General features: G+C 41.1%; 1 protein-coding gene across 6 annotated transcripts in view; it reads left to right on the forward strand.

The window, feature by feature from the left end:
• The first annotated feature begins 474 nt into the window (after positions 1-474).
• Positions 475-25,914, forward strand: part of NT5C2 (5'-nucleotidase, cytosolic II) — a 58,097-nt gene continuing 32,657 nt past the window's right edge. For 2 of the 6 annotated variants that reach the window (XM_034776259.1, XM_034776261.1), the window contains exon 1: positions 15,357-15,560. Coding sequence is in view for 3 of the 6 variants with exons in the window: in XM_034776255.1 (XP_034632146.1) it covers positions 804-904; positions 15,487-15,560 (175 nt within the window). In the remaining 3 variants the exon portion in view is untranslated. Of the gene's footprint in view, positions 905-8,407; positions 8,470-14,045; positions 14,066-15,356; positions 15,561-19,958; positions 20,020-25,914 lie in introns of those variants that run through there. The other 4 variants (XM_034776255.1, XM_034776257.1, XM_034776258.1 and 1 more) reach the window with 4 other exon arrangements.

Genomic DNA, 25,914 nt, shown 5'->3' on the forward strand with positions numbered 1-25,914 from the left:
ACTGAAGTGTGAGAGCTATCCCAAGGTATAAACACAAGATTAAACTTCTAGGCAAGATCAGCACTAGACCCCCACCTGGGGTTGACCTCGCCTCATTTACCTCTCTGTAAAACTACAGTGCCCTGTTTTCTGTGTGTTTTTACCCTGTGATAGTTTATGCGTGTTAGTTACCCTGAGGTAAAAAATACTGATTTTTTTTAGCAGTAAAAACAAGGCCTGTCTCTAAACACACGTATGAAAACCTCTGGAATTCCAGCCGTCTGGAGTAGCCACACTGCATCTCTCTGCTTTATTGACTCTGCATCGCATTTGAAATCTCAGCTAAAAACATCTTTTCTCCCTTCCCCATATGTCTTAGCTTCTCTCTCCATCTGCTAATATTTATTATTTACATCTGATACCGCATTATTTAACTCTGCGAAAACATTTTGGGGTGCAGTTTGTATGGAAGATGATATATATGATAAAGTTAAATTGGTATTTCAAAGACATTTGGAGCAGACATTGGGCCTGATATTTTTAGTTTGTGTTTGGTGATGGCATCCAGAGAAAAGTGTGTTATCTAGGATTCATATGACTGGAAGTATAAACATGTGAGAACGTAGACATCTCCAGTCACTTCCTTTACAAGTTTGACCTATAAACACAAGTAGTTACAGTAGGCATCTTGTCGAATTTTCTTAGTACTGTACTGTAAGATCTTTTTGTAATCCGGAAACAGCTATACAATACTCTCGTGAAACATGTTGTAGGTTAAGCAAATTTCTCTCTTTTCTCTTCCAGAATTAAGTGATCATTTAAAAATGACAACCTCATGGAGTGACAGACTCCAGAATGCAGCAGATCTTCCTGCAAACATGGATAGGCATGCTCTGAAAAAGTACCGTCGGGAAGCCTATCACCGGTATGTTTTTCACGTAATGTAAACTGTGCCCATATTTTGTAGGGTTAGGGAAATAAAATGTAAAACAAATTTCTGATTGCATTTTGTTCACTGGCAGAGACTTGAAAATTACTTCCCCTCACCCATTCTGGAGTTATTTACTGAGCACCAATAGAATGCTCATTGGTATACAACATATAAGTCAACATGATTCCTACCTGCAGGAATTTACAGATTAAACAGTTGAGATACAAGTGGTAAACCCTCAGTACTGCAGTGGAAAGGTTAATCTCAGGCCAAATTTTACAATGGAAATTATCATTCATTTTTTTCAAGTTGATAAATGCCCAATAGTAAAAATGTCATAGTAATTGTTCCAATTCTTCCATATTATTCCAATACAAAGTGGGAAAGAGTAGACACTATTTAGACATATAAATATAAGTATGGGGGAAGTGAAATACAAAAACAGAGGTTATTTGTTTTAGTATTACATTTTATAATATTAGTATCCTTGTTACAGTAACACCTAGAAGCCCAGACCCAGATCAGGTAGACACATTCTGGTAGACACTTTACAAACATTGTAAGAGACAGCCTCTGCCCCGAGGAGTTTACACTCTAACTAAACAAGACAATGAAATAAAGGAAATATTACCCCCGTTTTGCAGATGGGGAACTGAGGCACAGAGAGATTAGGTGACTTTCCCAAGATCACACTGGACGTCTGGCAGAGCTAAGAATTGAATCCTGCTCTTCTGGGGCACAGTTCAATGCCTTGACCTCAAACTCATCCTTCCTTTCTAGAGGACGATGCGTTCTGTGTGCTAATAAAAGACTTAACTGGATAGCTAGGGAATTACAGGTTTTTTTTTTAAAATGTAATGACTGTGACAAATTTTGTTGTTTGAGGGAGATGTGTAAAAGTTTTAACTGTAATTTTAATAAGTCATGTAATTATTTTATCATATTCAAAGAGACTATATGTACTCCTTTTGCACGACTGAAATCAGTTGGGTTTTTAAAATTCTAGTAAAAGAATCAGAATTTGAAAATAAAACAAATGTTTTGACAGTGTCTTGGAGGGAGATATAGGTCTGATAAAGGAAATGCAAATACCAAGTTTCCCAATTGATATTTTACACCTGAATATCATATTGCACTTGTGATTTATGTAGGGTGTTACTTCCTAGAAAGTGTTTTACAGGTTATACATCTTTGATTCTCTAAATGGAGGAAAATACCTTCGTGTGCTATGATAGGCAAAGTTTGCTAGGTGAGACATATAAAGGCAAAATCACGACGCCCAAGGTGAATTTCTGAAACGTTGCGTTTTACCATTAAATATATTTTGGTGTCTGGCTGAGGTGGAGGCATTAGAATTTAGTTAGGACTCCCTGTGCAAGCTGGTAGGTGAAGGTGTGAGGGAGTCTCTTCTGGGGTGCCTATGGACAGTAGGAAATCACTATATCATAATCAAACTTCTAATAAATGTAACTAAATCATGATGGTGCAAATATAGCTCTAGGGCCTGGTGCTCCTTTTCACCAGGTTTGTATCTGCATAACTTCATGGGGTGAAATCCTGGCCTGTTGAAGTCACTGGGAGTTTTGACATTGGCTTCAGTGGGGCCCGGATTTCACCCATTGACTTTAGTGTATATTTTTCTGGTGGTTTGTTTGTACTGTATAAGTGAAGTGTGTTTATCACAATTGTTTGCTGTGTTGTTGCTGCCATTGTCACTTCCAGCTGTTTAAAATTATTTTGGCATTGACCTACTTTGCTTTTGACTCTTGAAAAACATCTGCGCTATTGGCAATTTCCTAAAAGATAAATATCAAGAATAAAGTATGAATCCTTTTTAAATGCATTGTAGCAAATCTCACAATTTTATTGGGAATATTGTGATATTTGTTGTTTGTTGTGAAGACCCAGTTGCTGGAGAGATGTGACAGCTAGAAAGCTGAGATTCCTTCTTTCTTTTTTTTTTTAAAGTAAGTTTCTAGTCCCCATTCTTGCAAAGAAAAGCTTGAAAACATGAATACTAAAAGATAGAACACAAGAAGAAAAATAAAAAGAATCTCAGATTTATTATTTTTTAAAATTTTATTATTTTTAACTGATCTCCTGATTTTTTGGGGGCCTGACTTATGATTTTTGAATGTTTGAGGTTGGCAATACTATAAATGTGACAAGCCTGCCAACTTGGAGCTCAGTATGATAACTGACATTAAGTTTTGATACAGCATGAAGACTCCATATTGGGTTAAAAGTACACTCGTAAAAAAACAACAACAACAAAAACTCTGTTTCTTTACCTGTTACTAATAATACCTGATTTTATTAAAGCTGAAAGAATGTTAAAAATCAAATTTGCATATCACCACTTACATTGTTTGTTTACTTCATGTATTTCATCCATCTTGGACAAAAGAAATAGATTAGGTACACTTTCTGGTTCTCACGCACTAGGATGAAGCTGCAATATTTGAGTTGCAAACATTCCAACTCAAACAAAATCATTGACGTAAAAATGATTTTTTTATTAATATTGGACTTTGTAAAAATTAGTTTTTAAAATGAAGCCTACATTTTCATTGTAACTTGAAGGTGTCCCTTTAAAATTATATCTTACCATGACATTTGGAATCAACTATTTCAGATGCTGCACTTTTTGGGTTATATCACTCTGGTTGATAATATTTAACATTATTGACAGAAATTCCACTCTTGAGACGGGTTTAATTGGTGCAGTATATATGACTCAGAGCCTGATGACTAGAAGATGGTGGGCCTAAATTCCACAGACAAGAATGCTCAAAAATGCTCAAAAATCAAAGTTGGCTCCCCTCTACCATCCCTCCCCCCCAGAAAAGTTTGCTTAGTTATTACATTGATTTGTACAGCTGTTCAAGGAATTACAATCCTCTGGATGACGTTACCACATAATTTTTACAGAGTACACTGAGAAAAGCTTGAAAACATTAAACTCTAAAGGAACCTGAAGGAAAATAACCTCCCACAAAAACCTCTGAGTCTTAGCCAAAATATGAGGAATCTGCATGAAATGTTAGCTTTAGTTTCGTAGATGGTTGTATCTTAGGCCTTGGCTACACTTACCAGCTAGTTCGACGGCTGGAAATCGAAGTTCTGGGTTCGACTTATCGCGTCTAGTCTGGACGCGATAAGTCGAACCCGGAAGTGCTTGCCGTCGACTGCGGTACTCCAGCTCGGCGAGAGGAGTACCGCAGAGTCGACGGGGCAGCCTGCCTGCCGCGTGTGGACCAAGGTTAAGACATCAGGTACTCCCTCATTCTCAGCACTCATAAAAGTCTATCAAAGCCAATAGTGGAGGATAGATTGTGGCTTTTCATCTTCAGAATAAAGGTTTTCTTACTGTGTGCAGCTTTAAATGGAACACCTTTGTTAGTGTTAATATCAATTACAAGCCTTGTTATATAATGTTGTGGGAGCCTGTTAATAAGCGATGCCTTAAGATGAATTAACATAGAGACAGAATTACATCTAACTTCTGACTGAGGTTATTGGTAAGAAGACACTGCATTACTGTAAGCTGGTATTGGTACCATAAGTTTGAATATGAAAATAAAATTGATGTGTCGATATCAGGAAGCTCTTTTTCAATGTGTGCACATTTAAGGCCTCCTCCCCTATCCAGTATTTGGTGACCTATCCAGGTTGAGGATAACCTCTTGGCCAGTCCCTCTGTATGAGTACTATCATTTAGCATGATTGCAATTAGACAAGAACTAGATTGACTATGAGCCACCAAATTGCCCTAGTGTCTTTTTTTTTTTTTTAAACTTGGAGCGAACACTGCTGGATTTCCACATATAGTTCTTTGGAGTTTTCAACAACGTCCGCAACTGGCTGAAGTTGAATAATGGAAAAAATTGGGGTTTCATCCACTCTTGTCAGTGACAGTTACCAAGAAACAGCAGTCAGGTATTTGCTACTGTTTTATTTTATGTAATTTTTGGCTGTGGTTTACCTGGGCAGTAAGACTGAGGTGGCTCTTTCATTAGAAATACAGAGGTTGGGAGTTCAATATCTTCTGCCATTTTGACTCACACTGGGTTGTCATGTGTTTTGAAAGTTGTCAGCCAGAGTATAGTTGGTTTATTTTAAGTTAGTGGTTAGGGCTGGGAACTGGCAGTCAAGATTTCGGAATTCTACATCCCATTTCTGCCACTGACTTACAATATGATCTTAGACAAATCACTTCATAGTTCTTTGCCTCAGTTTACCTGTATAATATCTCACAGAAGTCGTATGAGTTAAATCAGTGGTTCTTATCCTGTGGTCTGCAGACCCCTAGGGGTCCACAAACTATATCTAAGATTTCCAAAGGGGTCCCCACCTCCATTCAAAAAATTTTTGGTGTCCACAAATGACAAAAGATTGAAAAACCACTGAACTAAATAATTTATGCTGGTAACACACTTTGAGATCCTCAACTAGAAAGTAGTATATCATATTAATATGACAAAACAGTGCAACTGCCAAATTAATAATAATAAAGAAACTCAATTTGAAAATGTTCCATGATGCCCAGCTTTAATAGTTCCATGGAGCAGATGGATGTTATTTTGGGATTTGATCCATATGTGAGCTGCTCAGCATCTTGCTGTCACTTGGGAAGAAAACCGAAACAATGGGAATAAAAATGGGCAAAACTAGAATCTTGACTCTGAATTCCTTTGAATTTCAGAGGAAAGAGTTCATATTCATATTTCTGGCTCTTAACCTTGCCCCTGCTATAACCTACCAGGGTTTGGATTCAAGTGGGATCCAATTTTCCAGTTTGCAACAACAGTCAGTCCTCTGAGATTTCAAACTCGGATATTGGAAATGTTGAGAGAACAGTTTGTGAGATTTTGGTATTGTCCAGTTTGACTCTTTCATCAGCCCCGTATCTGACCCCTTACCTCCACTAAACCTGACCCAAGTCCAAACACCATCTCCAGAAGAAATGATTAAAAACATGGAAACCAGTTATAAAGGCTTTGTTCGTTTGAAGATGGAGTAAAATAGAACTCTGCTAATTTAAGTGTGCCAAAAGAAAAAAGTTAAATGTAAGAAAATAAGTTACTTAATGTGTGGAATGGTCAATACCTGCCAAAAGGGACAAGAGTCAGCAAAACCCAATATGACTGCACTGATTTTATGCAGTGTTGTTGTAGCCATGGTGGTCCCAGGATATTAGAGAGGCAAGGTGGGGTGAGGTAATATCCTTTATTGGACCAAATTCTGTTGGTGCGAGACACAAGCTTTCAAGCTTACACAGAGCTGAAGAAGGGCTCTGTGTAATCTTGAAAGCTTCTCTCTGTCACCAACAGACGTTGGTCCAATAAAGGATATTACCTCACCCACTTTGTCTCTCCACTGACATTAGTAGTTTTAAAGTTTTGCATTAACCCTTTTAAGGCAGGTGCCAAGGCATCCAGCATGCCAAAGAAAAGACAGGCTGGTGTCTCACAAATGTTTTCAGGGAACCTTCATATTTCCATTAAATATGTCTGACCTCAGTCACAGGTTAATCTAGTTTCACTGTAGCTTCTGGAAGTCGCTGTTTTTGCTGAGACAGAATGCTATTTGGTAATTTCTGACAGCCGCATGCATCATTTCTATGTCTCCACCAGCCACAGTATGCCAGGGGACTAGCTTTCCAGCAGTAAAAGCACACCAAGGTCACAGAAAGCAATGGTACAGCAGGCACTAATTTTATCAGTGTCGTCACCCCTTTTAAGCCAGGGAGGGGGAGGCTGTTAGACTTGATACACTGGAAAAGACAAATCCATTCAGCTGCTGCTTGTCTCTCCTTAACTTTTCTTGCCACTTCTGCTGATCATTGAAGATATTTGTATTTAAAATAAAGATGTATCCAAACCCCCAAACTTTGAGGAAATTGAAATCCAGATCCAAATTTTCTGGCTAGCCCCTGTTTCTGGGATGGGTTGAGCCAAAACTAATCACTACAGTCTTTCTTTAAAGTAGAAATGTAAAATATGCCCCCCTCCCACCACTCGCCACAAGTGTAATCCCAGTAAAAGGCACTACTTTAAATAAACATTGCTTAAAAAGAATATCTATCCTTCACTTTGCTCATTTTCTGACATGGTTTAAAAACAAGGTTATGCAAGTAGACTACCTCCCTGCCCCCACTGTGTTAATTCTCTTCTGTTGCTCCTAGGCATTGGAAGACATGCCAAGTTCCCTTCTCAGTTGTGCAATACATGTATATTTCAGTGGTCATGGTACAGGAATGCTGCATGTTTATTTCATGATTGCTTCAGAGCTTTTGGTTAAACAAAATAAACAGGATTCTTCTTAGTTGTCTAGGCATTCCTTTTCTAGTGTAATGAGGCCAATTCTGAATTTCCTCTCTAGTAAGCAGATCTTCTCTTCTATTATGATATGAGAGTTTGTATTCAGACACGTTACTCAAAAATCATTAATTTGTTGCAAAAACAAGGTCACCTCTTTTGTAATCGTTTACAGCACAGCGAATTGCAGCTGTGATGAAAGTCATGTCATTATAGATTCACCTTCACGTACAGTGCTTCCTTTCCCTCCTACTATGTAGTGTATTTTTCTGTTACCCAGGGTAAATCTTAGAGCTTAAAAGGGAAACAAGCAGTACGGTCACTGTGTTAAAGGATATTCTACTGTAACAAAACTTGAGGGTAAATTTGCCCCTCCTGTGTTTTCTGGCTAGCAATTTTTCCCTTTTGTTTTTTACAACAGCCTCTAGCTCATTTTGAGCCCCCTTTTCTAAGCTAGCCAAGCTTTTCCCAGTCTGTTGCCTTAAACAGTTATAGGCTTCAGTTTCTTCTCTGCTGTGGCCCATCTTTCAAACACTCATAGCTCAGAAACCAAGTAGCTCACATGGTGGTCTCCAGTTAAGTGCTGTTCCAGGACTTGCAGGGCCCTTATGTCTTTGTGCTCTGGCAAATGACCTACCGTTCTCAAGAGGATCAGGGCAATTAGCTGATTCTGTACAGTCATCTAGTAGAAGTAAACACTTTAATGTGTATAAAGAAGGGTTAAGTGCATTTAATTTCCTCTCTCCTTTCCGTTCCTTGACACCTCAATGTATCACCAGAAAAGGTGGCCTTGACTATTAGACCTTCCATCACACGAGGAAGCTGTGCATTTGAGAAGAAAGTGGAAACAGTAGTTGAAGGGAGCTCAGTTCCAATCATCATCTTCTCTATTGCTGCTATCTTATTACAGCGAAAGACAGATAAGCTCCTCATGTTAATATCCTTTAAAAGGAGAACATTGAAGACTGGGGGCTATTTAAAGTGATGGGGACACCATCATCCTATAAAACAGGTGGGCGCATTTGGCTACTCCCTTCAGGGCATGCAAAACTACAGAAAACCTTCACAGTAATGTCCCTGGGGAAAGGAAAGAAGTAAGACAAGAGTGTTATGTTGATGAAAATGCACTCCTAGAGTGGAGAGGTGGAGCTAGGGAGTCAATAAAAATAACCCCTCCAAGTCAACTCAGAGAATGATTTTCAGTTGTTGCTGCTCTGGTACAGAAGGTGTTTTTATGCTGTGAGTATGATCTGATTTGTTTTGTTACCCAGTGTTATTACACTTCCATATCTTATTGATTTTTAACACCAGTGCTCTGGTTAAAAAAAACCCATCATTTGCTTAATGGAAAAGGCCAAAATCAATGGAGGTGAAATCAAGATTTTGTGTCTGATTTGAGCAAGAAGAAAGGTGTTCGTTACAACCTCAGATCTCTTGGCATGAAAAAGTTTTCAGTGAGTTTATTTTCAGACTTACCTCTTGACTGTTTAAGCCAGAGGGTTTCAAACTGTGGGGGGTGTTCCCCTATGGGGGCACGGAGAAGCATTCGGGGGGGCAGCCCCATTTCCATCCCCTGACTCACCTCAGCAGGCCATCCAGCCTGTGGGTCAGTGTCAACATCCGCTGCCCCCAGAGACTGTTGCACGCGCCTTCCCCCATGCTGACAATCCAAAGTGGGAGGGGCAGTTATGGTGTTTATTTTTGTCTGGGTTGTGCGGGGACACAACCAAAAATTGTAACTCAAAGGGGGGCTGAGCCCAAAGTTTGAAAACTGCTGTTTTAGGCAGTCCTGTTAACAATACACATGCTTTCTGTATTTACACTCCCAGAACTTCTTTGATACCCTATTTACCTAGCTTCAAAGGAATATTTAGAAAATATGTCAATGCTCCCTTCTCTTCAGAGATCAAAGGATCATTCTGCTCATGTATTTTGGGATGAAAAGAACTGTCTCTCTGCAGCTGCTGTACAGCTTTTAGATCAAAGGTGCGTTTATCCCGTCTCTCCAGACGGTATCCCATGGGAAGATTTTGAAATCTATTTTTTTAACCAGTAAGCGTATTTGGTCAATATTCTTGAAGCTGAAGCTGGTCTTTCTTCATCAGCCATGACTCCTTGGACTGTGATCTCAACAGATTGCTCAAGTGAAGGGCTTGAGCCTGGTCAGCAACCTCTAGGGATTGCAGGAAATGGTGGAGATGATTCAGTGGGTAGGACTTTTCTCTGTAGGTTCTGGATACTGCAGATGCTTACTACTTTGAGTAGTCCCTTTGAATAGAAATAGGACTATTTAAAGTGATAAGAGCTACTTTTGATAGTAAACGTTCATAGGATTGGGCCCTGAACGGATATGTACCCAGCATGGGCCACCGGGGCCTGATGAAATGCAACCTAGAATACTCAAGGAGCTGGTTGAGGAGATATCTGAGCCATTAGCGATTATCTTTGAAAAGTCATGGAAGATGGGAGAGATTCCAGAAGACTGGAAAAAGGCAAATATAATGCCAATCTATAAAAAGGGAAATAAGGACAACCCGGGGAATTACAGACCAGTCAGCTTAACTTCTGTACCCGGAAAGATAATGGAGCAAATAATAAAACAATCAATTTGCAAACATCTAGAAGATAATAAGGTGATAAGTAACAGTCAGCCTGGATTTGTCAAGAACAAATCGTGTCAAACCAATCTAATAACTTTCTTTCACAGGGTAACCAGCCTTGTGGATGGGGGGAAGCGGTATACGTGGTAAATCTTGACTTTAGTAAAGCTTTTGATACTATCTCGCATGACCTTCTCATAAACAAACCATGGAAATGCAACCTAGATGGAAATTGTTAAGGCTGATTCCCAACTCTGTCACTCTTGAGTGCAGAAGTGGGGCCCTCAAGGATTTTAAAAATTAATACTTGCCACTCCAGGTTTCTATTAAACTCCCAAGGTTACAGCTTTTCCTCCGACTGTGGCTTGGTAAACGCTGCCACCACCCAAATGCAAAAAACAACAACAACAACAAAAAACCCTTTGAACCCAGGAAGGAGCAATTGGGAATTCCTCCCTGTGGAATACCCTCAAGCCCTTTCACTCCCACCCCCCCGGAAGAGCTGAGAAAGAAAACAAAGGAAATTAGCTGTGGCTACCGGCTAATTAAACAACATGCACAAACCTCTTAAGACACCAAAAATCCGATCCTGTTCTTAAAAAAGTTAAATTTTATTATTAGAAACAAAAACTAAGAAAATACATTTGGAACTTAGGCTTTTGCTAGATTTTAAAAGAGCAATTCCAAAAATCAAGCACCCAAAATAGCTTTCTTGGGGGTTCAGCTTAAAGGTTACAAGCAAACAAAAGCATCTGGGGTTAGCGCAGAGGAGTCCACAAGCCCATAAGAAATAAAAGAAATAACCCTAATCACGTCTAAACATTCTGATCTACTTACACATTTGGAGTCAGATAAGTAGTTCTAGGCATGATCTGATGACTTATAATCATACCTGGCTTAGCTGCTTATAGCATGGCTGCTCTGACCCTCCAGACCAGAGAACAAAAGACAAAGGCAAAGTTTCTTTCCCAATTTTAAAAAGTTCTACCTTTCCATTGGCTCTTTTTGGTCAGGTGCCCACTTTTTTTTCTTTACCTGGGGGACTTTTTAACCCTTTTCAGGTAAAGCAAGGGAAGAACAGCTACCAAGAGGGATTTTACAGCTAACTGGCTGGCTGGGTGTACATCAAAGGGAGCTACCTCCACCCCCCACTTTATTTATCACAGAGCTACTATAAGGTGGGTGCATAACTGGTTGGAAAACCATTCCCCGAGAGTAGTTATCAGTGGTTCGCAGTCATGCTGGAAGGGCATAACGAGTGGGGTCCCGCAGGGATCAGTTATGTGTCCAGTTCTGTTCAATATCTTCATCAGTGATTTAGATAATGGCATAGAGAGTACACTTATAAAGTTTGTGGATGATACCAAGCTGGGAGGGGTTGCAAGCGCTTTGGAGGATAGGATTAAAATTCAAATTGATCTGGACAAACTGGAGAAATGGTCTGAAGTAAATTGGATGAAATTCAATAAGGACAAATGCAAAATACTTCCACTTAGGAAGGAACAATCAGTTGCGCACATACAAAATGGGAAATGACTACCTAGGAAGGAGTACTGTGGAAAGGGATCTGGGAGTCATAGTGGACCACAGGCTAAACATGAGTGAACAGTGTAACATTGTTGCAAAAAAAGCAAACATCATTCTGGGATGTATTAGCGGGAGGGTTGTAAGCAAGATGCGAGAAATAATTCTTCCACTCTACTCTGGGCTGATTAGGCCTCAACTGGAGTATTGTGTCCAGTTCTGGGCGCCACATTTCAGGAAAGATGTGGACAAAGTCCAGAGAAGAGCAACAAAAATGATTAAAGGTCTAGAAAACATGACCTATGAGGGAAGATTGAAAAAATTGGGTTGGTTTAGTCTGGAAATGAGAAGACTGAGAGGGGACATAAGTTTTCAAGTACATAAAAGGTGGTTACCAGGAAGGGGGAGAAAAATTGTTCTTCTTAACCTCTGAGGATAGGACAAGAAGCAATGGGCTTAAATTGCAGCAAGGGCGGTTTAGGTTGGACATTAGGAAAAACTTCCTAACTGTTAGGATAGTTAAGCACTGGAATAAATTGCCTAGGGAGGTTGTGGAATCTCCATCATTGGGGATTTTTAAGAGCAGGTTAGACAAACACCTGTCAGGGATGGTAGATAATACTTAGTCCTGCCATGAGTGCAGGGGACTAGACTAGAAGACCTCTGGAGGTCCCTTCCAGTCCTATGATTCTATGGTATTAAGGTGAGCACCATGAATGGTAGATGTTATGTTTTAATTGGGATTTAAAATGAAGGTCTTGAACATTTGTAGTCATTAAAGGTCACTAGTGGCTTTCACAAGAATAGAGTTATTAATTCTGGTTTCCTGGCCAATGTTGGTAATTGCAGCTAGAAAAACCATGCTTTATCTCCAGTACCAACATGAGGTTTTATTTTAAACCCACTGTGCTGTTTGTTAGTATTTTGTTGAGCATTCTTAAGCAGATTAATGAAAAGAATGTTGAAGGCTGAAAGGAACTTTCCATCATTTCTGGTCAATTCCATTGTAACCATAATTGAAACCCTCTTCAGAATTGTGAGGCTCTTCTAATTTTCCTTCATAACCCTTCCCTCCTCTTCAATGTGGCAGACATTCAGTCCTCTTTCTCTGCAGGCAAACTCTCCTCCAGGGCGTGAGGCTCAAAGAATGTACAAAATCAAGCCCTATTACTTGGTGTGATGGGGTTGCTCCACTCACCATGGGATGGCACCATGGGAGGCTGACGCGTCTTCCAGCTGTCATTACACCCGTCCAGTTTCTCCTCTGCTGCCCCTCTCTCGCTCTCAGGAGCCACAGCATTCTCTGTGACTCAGCTCTCCGGCCAAGTCACTATTGTGGTTTCCCCTTCCAGGAACGGAGGTATCAAAGTTCCTGCTCTCCAGGTGTCTCAGGCAGTCTTTTGCTTCACTTTCTCATGGTGCCTCTCCTGCAGTGGCTGGCAGGAACCTGGGCCCGCTGCTACTCTGGGTTCTGGTCAGCGACCCTCTACACAGCAGCCCAGGTCCATTCCCTGCACCTTGCTACATTTCCCTGAGCTGCTTCCACACCTATGCCCTCCGCACCCCTCTGGGTTTGCCAGTCTCCTCACTCCTTCATTCCAGGGAGTAACTTCGGGCAACTCAGCTCTGCAGTCCCCCAAACACACCTCCCTCTTCACAGAGAGTGACCACAGACTGTTTCCTTGCAGTCCCCTCTTCTTCCCGTTTTCTTGTCTTTCGTAGAAACCCTGCCTGTCCCTCGCAGTTGAGCTTCTCTCTAACGAGCTGCCTCCAGGCTAAAGCTCCCCTGTTTGAAGCCTAATTAGCTGATTGGGCCCACCTGGCCCAATTCAGCTCTTGCAGGGCCAGTCACGCTGTGGCAAAAACTATTTCTAAGTTTTCCCAGAAATGTGTTATCCCTTCTACACATCTCTTCCTCCTTGTTTAGAAAGCAAACTGAACAAACTTCCGATCAGAAATATTTTCTGCTTACCAGTGTACTTGAATTAGATATTTAGAAGCATTTCTTGGTATCAGAAGCAATAGAACGTAGCATCTCCTTCACACAAAGGCTTCTTTCTTCATGTAGTGTCTAGCATTGGCCTGTTCTAAATCTGAGATATCTAAACTTCTTTTTAAAAAACACCCATGCTGCTGATTCAGACACTTTGTCTCACCACAGCCCAGAGAGCTGATTTCTTTATTTCAAGAGTGAAGCTTGAGTGGTTTAGGATCTCCTCTGATATTTTCAAGAGTGATTTCTATACTTATTCACAGGCTTTTTACTGAATATATCATCGTTTAGATATTACATACATCTGTCAGCAAAGATTGTCATTGTTAACTCCTCAGTCCCATTACATGCCTCATTGTCAGAGGTGGGCAGTTTGCCAGGAAACTGTGAGTCCCAGAGCGAGCATGGAAGGTTAGGGATAAAGTATACTAGTGCCAAAGAAACTCTATTCCAAGTGGATCTATGTGGAACAACAATGATATCCAATAACTAGTTAAGTTAGCCACAGATGTGTTTTTCCTAGCACTATTCAAGAAGACATACGGTATCTTAGGGCTTGGTTCAGACATAATGATGTTCTAAACTAAAGTAAAATCAGATTCAAGCAAAATTGCATTTGTACTAGAGAAGCCTTTAAGGACTTGCGTAATGTGATTCAGATGAGTAGATGAATCAGACGGCTACACATTTTGCAAGAAGAACATCTATGAGAGATGAGGTAAGGCTGCTGGCATTGAAGGATGGTGGTTTGAGCTTGACATTTTGCTGTTTAAATTTTAGCTTCAGTAGATTGACACACAGTTAAACTGGCATGTTATGTAGGCTGCCATAAGTCTAAAGAAGAATCTCAGGATTTTCTGAAACTAGAAGCTTCATGGAATTGGTGTCTATTTGTTTTTGCACTTACCGTTGTCATTGTTTATGGTATCCTTCTCCCCATTACATTACCTTCACAAAGAAGTGTTTCTGAATTAGCCTCAGAGAAGGCTAATTATGTTGGCATCCTGCTGAGGGCAGTGTGCTTGTATCCAGACAAAACCTTACTGGGTCCAGAGTGCAGCCGAATGCTTGGGTACTATTACTTACCCTTTCTCAAACATTTCTAGGCAAGTTTTTTTTTCTTGGCATGATATCTCTAGCAATACTTGGAATTTCTGGCCAACATCAGCCTTGTTGACGACAAGCTGAGATTCCTCCCTACAGTGGAATCCTTGGCTTTGCTGTTTGTAACTCTGATTTTTAGTTCTCAGATGAGACCAACCCTGCCTAGAAATCAGGAGGAACGAGAGATCAGTTACACGGTGGAAATTATGTGGGAAATTTAACTGGATTAGTTAATGTAATAGCTGAAGCAGAATGCAGTTTCTTTTGTTTTCTGACCTATTTCTTTATCTTGGGTTTGTTTGTTTTTCGTTTGTTGTTTGTTTTGGATTAAATGAATGCAGTGCATTGAAATCAAAGTATCAGAACAATATATAGAACAGATTCTCACTGCAGCAAGATTTTGATGACAATAAAAACTGGAAAATAACACTGTTACAAATAATGTAAAAACTTCCCCTATGCTCTTCAGGGTGGGAATGTATTTTACTGTGTGTTTTGTGGTGTTATATTAAGTGATTAATAATAGTATTGGTCAGATTTTGGTGAGAGATCATTTTAAATTTTCCTTGAGTTTTCAGATTCATTCAAAACAGGGCTCAAATAGTAAATGTTTATCCAGGAAACTGCTAATCTCATTCCCTCTCTTCTTGCCTCTCTGTCATATTTTATTTTAATCAGGCAAACTTCATCATTCCTCCCCATCCAGTTTCCTCTTGTATGTGAGCCTGGGTTCAAGAGATCTTGCATTCCTGTGTTTAGGAATTTTTACAGGACTTGTACCAGGGTGTGTGTATGTTTATACACACACTAATTTTGAGAATAACCATGAAAAATCATGGCTTTGTTGGAAGCATACTGACAGGTAAAGCTGATCTGTGCATTCATTTTTCAGGTAAGTTCTGATTTTTACATATTTAGGATAGTCTGGGTATGTTAGATCACGTCACTTGATAATAAGAGAAATAAGTTTACTCCCAAATAATTTTATTCCAGAAATGCTTATCCCTATGGATTTATTTCCTCTCTTCTTTACAGGGTCTTTGTGAACAGAAGTTTAGCAATGGAAAAGATAAAGTGCTTTGGTTTTGATATGGATTACACACTTGCTGGTGAGTTCCTTCTTGATTTTTATAACTGATTCTGATCAGTGCTTTGTCTCTCGCTTGTTAAGAGAAAAATAGAAATTGGTTGCTGTCACTCTAGCTAGGAGATGCTTGCTCAGTAATCTGAAGTGCCACCTATTCAGAGGATTTTGACTTTAGATGTTTCAATTACATTAACGATCTTGAAACCATATTTGGTCCCAAAATATGTTTCCCTAGTGCAATTTCAAATGATCTGGGGTCTCAGAAAGAGCAAAGCTTACACTGGATGTAATTGGTGTCTTAGATCAGTGGTTCTCAACCAGGGAGACGCGTACCCCTGGGAGTATGCAGAGGTCTTCCATGGGGGTACATCAGCTCATCTAGATATTTTCCTAGTTTTACAACAGGCTGCATAAAAAGCACTAGCGAAGTCGGTACAAACTAAAATTTCATACATACCATGGCTTGTTTATACTGCTTTATATATTATACACTGAAATGTAAGTACAATATTTATATTTAAATTGATTTATAATTATATGGTAAAAATGAGAAAGTAAGCAATTGTTCAGTAACAGTGTGCTGTGACACTTTTGTATTTTTATGTCTGATTTTGTAAGCAAGTAGTTTTTAAGTGAAGTGAAACTTGGGGTACGCAAGACAAATCAGACTCCTGAAAGGTGTACAGTATTCTGGAAAGGTTGAGAGCCATTGTCCTAGCTGCCTATTTGCTTAAAATTACACCATGATATGAACCTGGCTGTAAGTGGTAAGATGATTTTGATTTTTATGCTGTGAGGATGAAAAGACTGTACATTCACCCAGCATGGCGGGAGACTATGCCTGTGAGAACCACCATCGAAGGGATCTTAATTCAATTGTGACTAAGCTTCCTTATCTCCCACTCCTCAGTTGGCTGAGCCTGTGTAATAAAGGTCAAAGGATAGGGAATATTTTCTGTTTCTGTTGAACTTGTACATCTCTGTACAGATGTACATTGTGCAGCGGCTATAAATGACCTTTTAGCTTTTAACATTTTTTTCATGTTTTACTTCTCCATCGCCCAAGTACAAGGAATGCTCTGAAAGTTAAGGTGGAGGATGGGAAATAAAACTGTTTGTTAAATACATATACAGTATATTCTCTGCATGTTATGCAAGATAAAGATAAAATGCTCATTGCTCATTTCCCAGGTTTGTATTGCAATCTATATATTGTAATAATAGGCACTGCACAAATTTCTATCCTCCCTTCCTACCACATCAGTGTCATTGATATAAGGTATATGATAGTTTTTCTACTACACTGGGTATTTTAATTTATAATTGCTATCTATACTCCTGTTCAAGATGAGAAATGGAAGCTAAAATGTCAAGGTTGGTTGATAAATGGGTTAGTGCGGGGGTCAGGTCTGGTAATTTAGTTATTCGAGTGATTGCACATGTCCATTCCATTTCAGGTGTGAGCATGCCTAGTGCACAGCTGTGGGAGATTTTTCCCTGAGTGGTACCTGTCAGGGTGGCACATGCCCCCTCTGCTGCCTTGCGCCATAGCTTGAAGGTATGAAGGGCAGAGCCGACCCTTGCCCTCCCTCAGTTCCTTCTTACTGCCTGTGATGGTGGCTGGAACATGTGATCTAGCTATTGAAATATTTCTCTCCCCTCCCCCCCATATTTGTAGATAGTTGGTACTTGTTTCAGAAGTTTTAATGCCTTAGACTGTTTGTTAGTTATAGAAATAAATTTATTTTAAAGTGTTTTTAAACACTTCAGTTCCTGTTGCTGGGTACTTGTGATGGGGAATGCCTTGGTCTCTGGGTTTCAATCCCTGCCATTCCTGCAAGAAGCCAGTGTCAGTGAGTGACCTGCACTCCAGCTGCCTGAAGTGTCGCAGGGAGATTCATGTCAGGTATTGGTGTCAAATTTTCAATAACTTTAAGCCAAGAACCAAGAAAGGAAGGCTGGGCTTAAGTTTCTTCTGCTGGAGATGGTCCTGCATTTCCCCTTGGAGACTTTCCACTCAGAGAAGGTACTGAGCACATCAATGTCCATCAGAAGTGCTCCTCTGGTTTTTGACTGATCCTCAGGGCTGGTCACCCTCCCCGCTACAGAGGAAGAGGCACTGAAAGATGGCATCTAAGGGATTAGTTCCAATAGATCAAGATCCAGCAAGAATGTGGACAAGGATACCAGAGTGTGCATGAATCATAGACTATCAGGGTTGGAAGGGACCTCAGGAGGTCATCTAGTCCAACCCCCTGCTCAAAGCAGGACCAATCCCCAGACAGATTTTTGCCCCAAGTTGCCCCCTCAAGGATTGAACTCACAACCCTGGGTTTAGCAGGCCAATGCTCAAACTACTGAGCTATCCCTCCCCCGGGGGCTGAGGAGGTTTCTGAGGCAATCATTTGCTCAGGAGGGACCGTCAACTCTGGCATCAGCACTGGCATCATTGAGACCAGCCCCTGAAGTGGCTCCATTTAGTTAACGGTACAGGAGACTATCCTAGTACCATCTACTCTGGAGTCTTATGCTGCAGCACAGGATCTGTGAGTCGTACTCATAGCTCCAGCATGGCCTCAGCAACATTGGTTTTCCACTTTGCTGACCCTCTCATACACAGTTCCATTGCCACTACCATCGGATGCAGACCTGATCTCTCAGGACCACGGTCGCCCTCCGACGCCAACCACGGTCGCCCTCCGACGCCAACCTGAGGCTCTCCTCCTGACTGCCTGGGTGCTCCATGGCTAAGGCTTCATAAAGTTTGTTCAAAGGGGGTTCCAGATGCACTTGTAAATAGTAGAATGCCTTCTATTAGGTTTACATACCAGGCAAAGTGGGAGTCTCCATTTTGTCCCAGCAAAAAAGTGTCGTCTCCCCCCCCCCTCCACCCCATCCACGCTCCAATCCATCGTGTATTGAACTATTTGTTATACCCAAAACAGCGAGGTCTTACCATTAGTTCCATCAAGGTCCATCTAACAGCTATCTCCGTTTTCCCACCCGCCAATTGATAATCATTTTTCTCCAATCCTATGCCAGTTAGATTTCTGAAGGATTTGGACCAGTTATACCCCCAAGGACAAGACCCTGGTCTCCCTTGGGACTTAAATGTGGTGTTAACAAAGCTAGTGGGTCCTCCTCTTGAACCATTGGCTACCTGTTTATTGCTCCATCTTTCCATAAAGACAGACTTTTTGGTTGCAGTTACCTCAGCTAGGAGAGTGGGCGAATTACAAACACTAGTTTCTGGACCTCTGTATATGGTCTCTTGCAAGGACAGGATATTCCCACGCCCTCATCCAAAGTTTCTCACTAAGGTGATATCTCACGTCCACATCAATCAGGCACTATATTGATCAACTTTCTTTCCTAATCCTTAGCGTTTCACCTGGACAGGACTAAACCATTTAGGTCATCTTCTCCATTGTTCGTAGCGATTGCAGACAGAGTCTCTTCCAGTCTCTCCTCAAAGGATCTCCTTGTGGATCTCCTGTTGTGTTAATTTGTGCTACAACCGGGCTGATGTATGCCACTGAATAGAGTGCTAGTGCATTTGACCAGATCTCACGCAGTCTCTGTGGCTTTTCTGGCCCAGCTGACTATTTTGGACATTTGCAAATTGGCAACTTGGTCTTCAGTGTATACGTTTGCTTCCCATTATGCCATCTCTGGGCAAACCAGAGATGATGCCAGATTTGGATGTGTGGTCCTTCAGACATTATTCAGGTAGACGCCGACCTCCAGATTGAACTGCTTGCGAGTCACCTGAAATGGAATAGACGTGCAATCATTTGAAGAATTAAAAATGGTGACTATCCTGTTCTGTAACTGTTGTTCTTCGAGTTGTGTTGCACTTGTCCATTTCATGACCCACTCTCCATCCCCTCTCTATCAGAGTCTTCCATTAAGAAAGAACTTATGGGGGATGAAAGTGGCTCTGCCCTTTATACCTTTGTGTTGTGGTGTGAGACAGGAGAGTGTGCATATGCCGCCCCTACAAGTATAGCTCAGGTTAAATCTGGCAACTGTGCACTGAGCACACACACACCTGAAATGGAATGGACACGTGCCACACATCTCAAAGAACATTAGGTACAGAGCAGGTTGATAACCATTTTTTACTGTATCAGCAGATGAGTAGTGTGGCAAGGAAAGCCTCAGGGACAGCACTGAGGATCAGAGAAGCCAAGGGCCAGCAGCCAAATTGAGGTCAGGAAAGCCTCCAGAGGCTCCTGGATAATCTATGTTGGGTCTGGCCATAATCCTTGAGTGTCCCATGCTTAAGGTGATCATAATTCCAAAATAAAAAAATGTGGCAATGTTTTTTAGAATTGCAAAATAGTCATTCAAAAAACAAAAGTACAGTTTTTTTACAAAAAGTTTGTGGGTGCCACTTTTGCCAATTTTGTCTCAATAGGGACAGATAGATATTTCTCAGCATGGAGGATTTTTCCAGCAACTCAGATGTTCTGAATGAGGTTAGTATGAAACACTGAATGAGTGTTATTAGCATTTATGGTGAACAAAAAGAACAGTTTTGATAGTGTCTATGCTCCTTCCACTGATCACTCTAAACACTGTTTATCCCACAGAACATTCATTCCACTGGGCTGTTCCTGGTAACTGCAGAGCAAATTCTACTTGGCACAGCAGAATGACTTGAATGAACGTGTAGTTATTTTAAAAAAAAGTTTTGATTGATGAAATGAAAAATATGAACATTTTAAATGTCCTCAAAGAATTTTCTGGGACATGATATGAAAAACTGAGAGTAGCCTAGCAAAACCAGGATATAAGGACACTTTCAGCATGCTATGTCTAGTGCAGCTGGAATGGATGTGATGGAAAACAGAGAAGTATGGTCTGAGCAGAGGACTGGGAGCCAGAGACATTTTTGTTTCAACTTTGACACTGATCATGGCTCCCTCTGTGGCTTTAGGCAAGTCACTCTGCTGCATTTTCTCCAACTGTACAAAGTGAATAATAATCCTTACTGATCTCCCTTATATGGGTGTTGTGAGAATCTGATTAAGGTTTGTAAACCACTTTGATGATGAAAAGTGCTATGAATGGCAATTTCTAAGTAATATTTTCTTCCTCTTTCCTTAACTCAGGCAGACAAACTAATATCATCCATTCATCTTTTTGTATTTCAGCATCATCCTTTGTTCCCCACATGGGTAAACATTATTTGACTATAACTTGCAATAAATAGTGAAATCCACTATTCAGCTTATGGCACATAAGTAGACTTAGTTATTTATTTGCAGCAGAAGCTTTAAATGATGCATTCGTTGTTAACTGATGTTGTATTTTTCGGGGGGTTATATTAACATATTGTTGTGCATAGCCTAGGAGCTAATGTATTCTGGCTAAGAAAAGTTAGCCACTTGCATAAATCCATGCCCCTTCACATGGACTTGGAAGCAATCACCAGCTTCTGCTTTGTGTCTAGAGAGAAAGAATGTACAAAGTTGGTTTTTAGTTGAGATTCAGTATCAGTAAATGACATCTTCCTGCCAGTACGCTGGGTCGTGACCAGAATCCCAATTGGTGCATCTTCAAAAGCTGTAAAGGGAAAGAAATTGACCAAAGTGAAGGAGAAGGGTGTGGCACTTTGTAGTCCATCAGCCACTCTCTAGTCTTCTGTCTTTGCAGTTCCAGAAGAGACCACAGGCCTTGTTAAGCTACCTTTTATAATTAAAGTTGCTTACAAAAATCCCAAACACCCTCATCAGTGTGTTAGATGACACTAAGGCACTGAAAGCCTATACTTAAGCTCAAACCTTGATTTTGGAAGGTGTACCGATTGCAGAATCCTTTTTCCATTCTGTATCCTTGAGGACCATGATGTCAGAAGTAAATTGGTGACATTCATTCATGGTTGGCAATCATTGCCTTTGATAGCTGAGAACTCAGGATTGTTCAGCCAGAGAACAGAATTCTTTTTTTAGAACACCTCCAAATTGTCCATCTTGTGAAGGGGAGGAGGTAGTATTAGCAGCAGAAAGAACTCTACACACCATTTTCTTCTTTCCTTCTCCAACAGCAATGGCTTTGAGCCTGTGCCACCAAAGTGAGGAAAGAGGGCTTTAGGCAAGATGCTTCTTAGTACCAAAAAAAGTCAGGAGAGCTTAACCCATCTTGAATTTAGTTATTTAAACAGCTTTGCCATCAAGTTCAAAATAGCGTGTCTGTGGCCAGCTCCTTTACTCCAACTATGAATGTCAAGAACATGTACCTACGCACAGTGTACAGTTTAATGATTGGGATACAGCTCATTTTACTGGGAACACAGCACTTCCATTTCAATTTGTAGTAGCTGTTGCAATATACTTATACTGCAGAGAGCATGTAAAAAGCAACAGAGAGTCCTGTGGCACCTTTAAGACTAACAGATGTAGAGTGCATGTGTTCCCTAACCAGGAAGATTGCCTTATCAGGAACAACACTTGAGAGATGACTTTGATTGACACATATTTGTCACCAATAGTCATGGTATCATCGTGCCACATTATACTAAAATATGATTCCACCCAGTGTGTCCTCTAAGGGGCTGCATGAGCAATAACATCTTCCTTCCTTCAGGCAAGATGCCTGATGATTTTAGCCTTCACCACAGAGAAAAAAATGGTGCTATCGTACATGAACTGTATATTTGCTTCCCCTTCTCTTCTCAAAAATGTGTGGTCGCTGTGTTTATGGCAAGAGTTAACTTGCCTGCCAGGAGTGTAAATCAAAACAAAATAACTGTTGATGCACTTATACTCTCTTTCTTGCCCACTGAGGCTCACTGTAGTACCCTCACATGCTAAGATGGAGGGTTCCCACATTTCTGGAAACTCAGAGAATCTTGCTAAGTTCATAAGTGTGCGACATGGAGTATCCAGGAGCGCATTATCTGTGTAGTACTCTAACTTTACAGGTTATTTATATACACTTCCTTTCACTGCATTAGTTTTTGCTTGTATTGATGAACTGCATTATAATATGCAGCAGGCGGCTTTATTCAGGATAGAGAGATAGTGTTTGGAATAAATTCCTAAGCTTCAGGGACAATAGTGTGTCTTTTATTGTGGCTTGTGTGTATAACATGGGGATCAAGTATCAGTTTTTGGAAGCCTTGATGGATTTGGGCCAAGCATGAGCTATGGATAATTTCAGTGGTTACTTCTAGAGAAGATTAACAGAAGTCCATGTGATCAGTTATGTAATCAGCCCCACAGAAATCACTAGTTTTTCCTTCTGACCTTTCTGAATCTCAGTAGGGAGCCTAGGGCCCTGTTTCTGAATTCTGCAGTAGAAACTATTATATTTGCTTCCTTCCTAACAAAGAGATAACATTACACAAGCGTCAGGATCTAGTATCTCCAAATAGACTTGAAGGGCAGCCATTCAATGAGAGCACCTGGTGCAAAAACTAGTAATTTTGCAAGATCTTTATGTTTAAATCCTTAAATTAGGGAGATTTGAGGATTTATGTTTGTAGCACCTTTTTGTTTTGTAAATTAGTTTCTTTTTTCCATCTTAATGATTCATTTTTGCTTATCCAGTCCAGCTCTAATAGAAGAACACTAATAAGTAGTAATGTTACTCTATTCCTGCCTTCCTTCCTGTTTGTTTAGTAGTGTCAAAACAATCTCTATCTGTGATTAATGAAAATGCTGTTGGTGGTCTAAGCCAAAGATGCACAACCCTTTCTCTACCGTGGCTTCTAAAAATCAGACCTGTCCTATGAAAGAGCAGCTGCAAATAGATTGACAGACTTTCATTAGCATGGCATTTAAATGAGCCTAAATAGTACAGTGAAGGGCACTTAGAAATGTGAGAAAGAGATCAAATTTAAGACAGGCAGAACTTTTCTTGGCTGTTTTCTTCTCAATGTGAGCTAAACATTTGAGCAATGTTGTCAGATCTAGATCCAAGTAATCCAGGAGGCTTTGGTATCCCTAGGTCTTAAACAGGGCAAATTGCATGATGAGGTTACAGAAAAGTGTCCCTTGATAGAACTTTAGGTAAACAAGTAAGGTTTTAAACAGACTGTAATTTCATACCAAGTCACTGACAGATGGAGAGGGAATTAGTAAAGACCAGTTACTCAGTCGTTAACCTTTCTCTACAATAGTTAGTCTTGCTGAAAGTTTTATCATACCTGTGAGATAAATTTTACAGTAGCCAAGATGGTTTCATTTGGGAAAACTGTCCCTGTACTTAAGTCACTTCTGCCTCTGTATTGGGTGGGAATTGATAAGAAAGTCGTCATCAATAGTGAAACCGGTTTCAGTGAGAAAATGAATGGTAAATGAGACTTTGAAATCATTATTTGTGCAGTATGCTGAAAAGAATTAATACTGTACTACCGTGATGGAATTAAGATTGTGTCCCAGAAGCATTACAAGCTTAAAAGTAAATGCTAAGATTTGTTATATTGCAGAGTAGTTACAGAGAGGTTCTCACACTGTAAGTTGTTAGGTATATCAACACTTCCATTCTCATAGCATCACAGATGTTAGAGATGGAAAAGACTTCTTCGGTTGTTGTGAGAAGTTGCCTTTCCCAACCTGCTCTAAAACACAATTATGTGTAGAGTCAGTACTCACCCCTTTCCTAGGCTTAAGCTTTATTAACAAAGAATTTAAAATTAATGAAGTCCTTCATCGGGACTGTTTAACTTACAGATCTAGGCCTTGGCTACACTGGCAATTCACAGCGCTGCACTTGCTGCGCTCAGGGGTGTGAAAAACACCCTCCCCCCCCGAGCACAGCGAGTGCAGCGCTGTAAAGCGCCAGTGTAATCAGCGCCTGCAGCGCTGCACGCTCGCTCGCAGCGCTGCAAGCTATTCCCCTCGGAGAGGTGGAGTACTTGCAGCACTGCGAGAGAGCTCTCGCAGCACTGGCGGCGCGACTACACTCGCGCTTCACAGCGCTGCCGAGGGAGCGGGGAGGATGTCTCTGGCCAGGCTGGAGCTGCTCCGGCAGGCCGGGCGGCGCGGCCGCAGCATGTTTCAGTGGGCTGGGCCGGGCGTCACGGCCGCAGTGTGCTCTGGGGGGCAGGGCCGGGCGTCACGGCCGCAGTGTGCTCTGGGGGGCAGGGCCGGGCGTCACGGCCGCAGTGTGCTCTGGGGGGCAGGGCCGGGTGTCACGGCCGTAGTGTGCTCTGGGGGGGTGGGGCCAGGTGTCACGGCCGCAGCGTGCTCTGGGGTGCGGGGCCGGGTGACGGCTGCAGCCTACCAGCCCCGGAGCTGCAGCTGCTTCAGAGGCTGGGGGAGAGCAGCGTGGCCAGAAGTGGAGAGACTCTGGCCCCGCCTCTTCCCTTCTGGCTGTGCTGCCTGTCCTTGCTCCCTCTGTTGGGGGGAGGGGCTGTGTCCCACCTCTCCCTCTCTATACCTATTCATAAGCCGACCCCCTTCTCTGGTGCTACCCTTTATTACTAAAAAAAATTCGGCTTATGAATGAGTATATACGGTATGTAAATACCCATAATAAAGATTTTTTACGTGCAAGGGAACCACTTCTAGAGAGAAACTCCACTAACAGTATACCATAAAAGGTCCCAATCTGTTTGTAAGGGACACCAGATAAAACCTTCAAAAGCACCTAAGTAATGTAAGAGCCCAAGAATGTTGACTCTTAATGGGACTTTGGCTCCTAAGTCACTTAGGCACTTTTGAAAATCCTGCCCTCAGTCAATTTGAAATCTGTTCATTTTAAAATGAATTTAAAGTAATTTTAAGTCCTACACCTGCCCCAGATTCCTCTTCAATTTTTTGTGGTTTTACAATCACATCTTATATTTTAAATGTTTTTCTCTCCCATGCTGGCTATGTCAAAGACCCATACAAATGAAGAAACTGGTTCATTATACAGTGTGGTCCAGTGTCTATGGTACTGGATTGGGACTTAGGACACTATGTTATATTCCTGGCTCTGTCGCCGGCCTAAATGCTTAACTGTAGCCAAGTCACACCACCACTCTGTGCTGCAGTTTCCCCATGTATAAAATGGGACTGACGATACTTGCTTCTTTGGTAAAGTGCTTTGAGATCTACAGAGGAAAAGTGATAGACAAGAGCTGCATGGAGTTGCTATTACATAGGGAAGACAGTGAACTGACTAGTTACAGTGTGCTGCTGAGTACGCATACTAAACAAAAGAGTTACAGACACATTTTTTCCTCTAATCTCTTCCAAATGTAGTAATTTTAGGTGGTGTGTGTAACAATCAGAAGTAAAAATATTCAGACAAAAGTGTGATATTTAGGTTGATGGTTTCCCTTGAGTTCATCATGATGTAACAATTGAAAATAGCGAAGTTGTTTGGTGGTGGTGTTCAGTTCCTATTCTTAATAATGGCCATTGGTTTTTGTACCCAGC

This window comes from Trachemys scripta, chromosome 7, assembly GCF_013100865.1.
Source record: "Trachemys scripta elegans isolate TJP31775 chromosome 7, CAS_Tse_1.0, whole genome shotgun sequence".
NCBI classification, from domain to species: Eukaryota; Metazoa; Chordata; order Testudines; family Emydidae; genus Trachemys; species Trachemys scripta.